We start from the raw sequence: 6000 nt of genomic DNA, 5'->3' as shown, positions 1-6000 counted from the left end.
TCTTTGATACAATGGATAACCATAGCCAGAAGAATGCAGATGAGTGCCTTGCTCGAGCTGTATATGCAACAGGCTCACCCCTCATGCTCACAGCCAATGTGTACTGGAAGAGATTTTTCAAGGTTATTCACCCTGCATACTGTCCTCCCACCAGACATGCTTTGTCTACTTATTCGCTGGAGGCTGAGTATAACAGAGTCCAAGGAAAGCTCAAAGAAACGATAGCGATGGCAGACTGTGTTGCAGTTATCTCAGATGGGTGGTCAAATGTACGAGGGACATGTGGAAGGGACTTTGTGCATCTGAGGCCCTGTCACCTATTGCATCGGTGATACTCCAAATCCCACCTTCATCAGCGGCCTCTGAACGAAACTGGTCACTTTTTGGGAATACGCATACAAAGGTGCGCAACAGGCTGACTAACAAGAGAGTGGAGAAACTGGTGGCTATCCGGGCGAACCTACAACTTATTGAGCCAGATACAGAAGTGTCCACCACACAGCTAGACACTGACACAGAGGAGGAAATGGACACGTCAGAGCCAGAGTCAGAGAATCAGGAGGAGCAATGAGGAGTAGAAGACTCAGAAGATTCATGAGTAGAAGACTCAAAGGGACAAAATAAGGACAAATTACAGGCTAAATAAGCTGACGCTCTTTTTATTTTATTTTAGATGGGTCTTTTTTGTGGGGGTTCAATAAAGTTCAAAATTATAACCTAAATAAAGTTTTGAAAGCCTGTTTTTATTTGTATGGAACAGTATGTCTATTTTGACGACAAAGATAATATAAGGGTCAGAGACAAAAACCATCAGTGTGCAAAAAAACTCAAAATTCCCGAAAATTCCCATGGAAAGTTTCCTCTTTTAAAAATTCCCAGAATTTTGCAACCCTAAACATATCTTCAGTCTTAATGTTTCAATTCAGAACTGAGCACCTGGGGTCTAAGAGGACTATTCTGTGCTGTGGGAGAGTTGCAAAGCTTTATTACAACTGTGACTTCATTTGTGTTATCATTTTACAGCAATTTTTCTCTTAACTGGGAAGAAGAAAGGATGTTCGTTTAGGGTTTTCAAACTCGTATGTTGGCTAGTTTTTTTGGGGGTGGGGAAGAAAGGCTGTAAAGTGGATTCAAGACAAACTCAATGCATTTGGTCAGCTTTTCCTCTTTGGTTTTTATTTGCTTAAACTTAATATAAACATAAACTGGTACATCTGTTTAATCACTTTTTGGAAACAGGGTCATCGGGGGGGGGGGGGGAATGATTGGAAGAAATGTCTTCTGCAGCAGAAAACAAACGCCCCCGAATCTTTAGTGCTTTTTGCAAGAGAATTATGGCAATATGCGTAAAGTACACAGGTTGCAGTGTACACTGAGCTACAATAGCTTGTTTTCAAAAAATGAAATATTTTGTAAAGCATCCCCTTAAAATGCTAGTACCAAAGCAAGATACTGCGGTTGCTGGAAATCTGAACTGGAAACAAAGTGCTGGAAAACACTCGGCGGGTCGTGAAGAGAGAGAGAAACAGAGTTAACGTTTCAGGTTGGTGACCTTTCGTCAGAACATAGAAAAATAGGAGCAGGAATAGGCCATTCGAGCCTGCTCCGCCATTCAATATGATCATGGCTGATCCTCTATCTCAATACCATATTCCCGCTCTCTCCCCATACCCCTTGATGCCTTTTGCATCTAGAAATCTATCTCCTCCTTAAATATATTCAGTGACTTGGCCTCCACAGCCTTCTGTGGTAGAGAATTCCACAGGTTCACCACCCTCTGAGTGAAGAAATTTCTCCTCATCTCAGCCCTAAATGTCCTACCCCGTATCCTGAGACAGTGACCCCTCGTTCTAGACCCCCCCAGCCAGGGGAAACCTCCCTGCATCCAGTCTGTCGAGCCCTGTCACAATTTTATACCTTTCCACGAGATCCTCCCTCATCCTTCTAAACTCTAGTGAATAAAGGCCTAGTCGACCCAATCTCTCCTCACACGACAGTCCTGCCATCCCAGGGTTCGACTCGAAACGTTAACTCTGTTTCTCTCTCCGCAGGTGCTGCCTGACCTGCTGAGTGTTTCCAGCATTTCCTGCCCTTAAAAGGATCTGTGATGGAACTAGAAGTGGGCGAGTTCTTACTGGGTATATTGAACTTAAAGTATGAACTCTCAGGCACTTTTATTATAGCAGTGTGAGATTAACTTGTTAAAAGTATATAAGTTGTCGACTTGCTAATGTGGCATATGAATGTAAAAAAAACACTCCATGTACAATTTGTTTCACAAAGGTGGGTAATAGAGGCAGTAATATCATTTTTCCTTTGCCGGTTTGACGTAATTACCTTGGCAGCCATAAAATATGTATAATGACAGTGTTTGGTTACCTGATTAGGAGACATAACACAATGCATCAAACTACAGTCTTCATTTACAGTGGAAACGGGCAAATGTATTCATTTTGCTGTGTCTACTTGGCTTTGAAATAGTTCTCCACAATCTTCAGCCTGTTCATCACTTCATCCAGTGGTTCTAGTTAAGGAACTCAAGTTAAAATGCTGGCAATTGCTGGTTACCTTTTTTTATCTGCAATGGTCAAATACGATAGACTTGTATAAATTGCTTCAACAACTTCAGGGTTAGCAAACGCATTTAAATTTTGACATTTGAGGCCATGTTTTGTTCTCGATTGTAGTTAAATGGGTAAATAGAAGGTTAATGTTGCTGTGGATTCATAAGACTTAGGAGCAGGAGTGGGCCACACGGCCCCTCGAGCCTGCTCCGCCATTCAATAAGATCATGACTGATCTTCCACCTCAACTCCACTTTCCTGCACTATCCCCATATCCCTCGATTCCCCTAGAGTCCAAAAATCTATCGATCTCAGTCTTGAATATACTCGACGACTGAGCATCCACAGCCCTCTGGGGTAGAGAATTCCAAAGATTCACAACCCTCTGAGTGAAGACATTTCTCTCATCTCAGTCCTGAATGGCCGACCCCTTATACTGAAACTATGACTAGACACTCCATCCATGGGTAACAATATCTCAGCATCTACCCTGTCACGCCCTCTAAGAATTTTACACATTTCAATGAGATCACCTCTCATTCTTCTAAATAATGTCTGCCCATTCTACTCCATTTCTCTTCACAGGACAGCCCTCTCATCCCAGGTATCATACCGTTTCCCCCTACATGAGGTGTTCAAAATCATGAGGGGTCGGGACAGAGTAGATAGAGGGAAACTGTTCCCATTGGCGGAAGGGTGGAGAACCAGAGGACACAGATTTAAGGTGATTGGCAGAAGAACCAAAGGCGACATGAGGAAAAACTTTTTTACGCAGCGAGTGGTTAGGATCGGGAATGCGCTGCCTGAGAGGGTGGTGGAGACAGATTCAATTGTGGCTTTCAAAAGGGAATTGGATAAGTACCTGAAGGAAAAAAAATTGCAGGGCTACGGGGAAAGGGCGGGGGAGTGGGACTAGCTGAGGCGCTCTTGCAGAGAGCCGGCACGGGCTCGACGGGCCGAATGGGCTCCTTCTGTGCTGTAATCATTCTATGATTCTACATTGGACAGTTTTTGTTACGCATTACCACACATACCTGCTATTGGCACAGGTCTGAGAACAGATCGAAAATACCCTCAGCTGGGAACTGGGCTGGTGGGGTAGGTTGCCTTTGGATGGTGAAACCACAATAGCTGGTGTAAAATTAAATTAATGGGGTGGGCGGGCGGTGGGGAGGTATGAAGTGTCTGGTCACAATGCTCCAGCCATGGTGTGGGGCAGGCTTGATGGGCCAGCAGGTCTTTTCCTACCATCACGTTTGTATGAACCTGTTGCTCAGATGAATTTTAAATACATGTTATAGAAATCACCGGATAGATTGAGGAATACATTGATTCATTTTAATGGAGCAGTTCATAGAATCATAGAAGGTCACAGCGCAGAAGGAGGCCATTCGGCCCATCGTGCCTGTGCCGGCCGACAAAGAGCTCTCCACCCTAATCCCACTTTCCAGCTCTTGGTCCGTAGCCCGGTAGGTTACAGCATATCCAAGTACTTCTTAAATGTGATGAGGGTTTCTGCCTCGACCACCCATTCAGGCAGTGAGTTCCAGACCCCCACCACCCTCTGGGTGAAAAAAGTTCTCCTCAACTCCCCTCTAATCCTTCTACCAATTACTTTAAATCTCTGCCCCCTGGTTATTGACCTCTCTGCTAAGGGAAATAGGTCCTTCCTATCCACTCTATCTGGGCCCCTCATAATTTTACACACCTCAATTAAGTCTCCACTCAGCCTCCTCTGTTCCAAAGAAAACAACCCCAGCCTATCCAATCTTTCCTCATAGCTAAAATTCCCCAGCCCAGGCAACATCCTCGTAAATCTCCTCTGTACCCTCTCTAGTGCAATCACATCCTTCCTGTAATGTGGTGACCAGAACTGCACGCAGTACTCTAGCTGCAGCCTAACTAGTGTTTTACACAGTTGAAGCATAACCTCCCTGCTCTTATATTCTATGCCTTGGCTAATAAAGGCAAGTACCCCATATGCCGTCTTAACCACCTTATCTACCTGTCCTGCTACCTTCAGCGATCTGTGGACCTGCACTCCAAGGTCCCTCTGCTCCTCTACTGTGATGCCCGTTGCCAGCAAAATGTCTATAAAACAATTTGAAATAAATCTGCACACACAGAATAAATATGTGATTGTATTTCACTGCGGCGGAGAAGAAAATCGAAAATCAACCAAACACTGTTGCACGATACATTGAAAGGATATATTTATGGGTTAATCTTCGTATTTCTTCATCAGCATGAATCTGGAATGTTACAACTGCTTCACACTTGCATTGATCCCCAAGTGACGGATTTCCTGTAAACAATTAGTATACGTGTATTAATTGAGCTCAGGTGTAGATGGTTCATCGGGTGGGTCTTGCAACTTCTGCAGGGGCAGAAATCAAGCAGTGACGGATCAACCGCCTGTTATACCCACCCCGCCCACTTGTCCTTTTCATTGGCTCCGCTTTTTACGCCCCTGCTGAGGTTGGAAGTTCCGGCCACATTTCGCCTTTCGCTGACCCAAGCCGTACTTGTCGTAGAATTTCGTACACGTGGAATTACATGAGAAATCGATGGGCGGGCAGGAAAAGACCAGTTGGTCCATCAAGCCGGCCCCACACCGCGATGGCCGGACCATCAGGGCTAAACACTTCCTTCCTCCAATTACATAGAATCTGAAGCACGGAAACAGGACCATTCGGCCCAGCTGGTCTATGCCGGCGTTTATGATCCACGCTAGTCTCCTCCCACTCTAATTACCTCTGCTAATCCCGCCTCTCTATCCCTCTAATCCCTGCTCCCTCATGTATGCATCAAACCCCTGCTTAAGTCATAGAGTCATGACGGCACAGAAGGAGGCCATTCGGCCCATCGAGTCTGTGCCGGCTCTCTGTAGAGCAATCCAGTCAGTCCCATTCCCCCACTCTATCCCCGTAACCCTGCAAGTTTATTTCCCTCAAGTGCCTATCCAGTCTCCCCTTGAAAACATTGAGTGTCTCCGCTTCCACCACTTCCGTCGGCAGCGAGTTCCAGGTCCTCACCACTCGCTGCATAAAAAAGTTTTCCCTCACGTCCCCCCTGTATCTCTTTCCCAAAAGCTTAAATCTGTGTCCCCTAGTCCTTGTACCATCAACTAGTGGGAACAGCCTTTCCCCGTCTAGCCTATCCAAACCCGTCATAATCTTGTACACCTCGATCAAATCACCCCAGTGCACCAATGCTGTCTGCTTCAACCACTCCACGTGGCAGCAGGTTCCACATTTTCACCACGACTTTAAACTGCAAATTCCTCTCCCTGCCAGGTTTTTTTTTTAAACCTTAAATTTACAACGAATTACATCAGAAACACATAGACCCGGATTTCCCGGGGCCGAGGACCGCGTAAGCACCTCGCAGGTTCTGGGGTTTCAGGCATGCGCGAAAACCCGGAGCTTGCGATCTG

At 45.5% G+C, this 6000-nt stretch overlaps 1 protein-coding gene across 1 annotated transcript in view; it reads right to left on the bottom strand.

Annotated features, from left to right (window-relative positions):
• Positions 1 to 1179: 1179 nt before the first annotated feature.
• The window catches only part of LOC147114535 (matrilin-4-like), a 38414-nt gene continuing 33593 nt past the window's right edge, over positions 1180 to 6000 (bottom strand). Inside the window, exons 9-10 of the mRNA XM_085992274.1 lie at positions 4777 to 4869; positions 1180 to 2518 (exon numbers count right to left, since the gene is read on the bottom strand). Of these exons, the coding sequence (XP_085848400.1) occupies positions 2463 to 2518; positions 4777 to 4869 (149 nt within the window). The 3' untranslated portion in view covers positions 1180 to 2462. The remainder of the gene's footprint in view (positions 2519 to 4776; positions 4870 to 6000) is intronic.

The sequence above is a fragment of the Somniosus microcephalus genome, chromosome 7 (genome assembly GCF_052327205.1).
Source record: "Somniosus microcephalus isolate GS21.2 chromosome 7, FLI_Smic_1.0, whole genome shotgun sequence".
Classification (NCBI taxonomy): Eukaryota; Metazoa; Chordata; class Chondrichthyes; order Squaliformes; family Somniosidae; genus Somniosus; species Somniosus microcephalus.
This window is presented reverse-complemented; position numbering and strand designations above follow the sequence as displayed.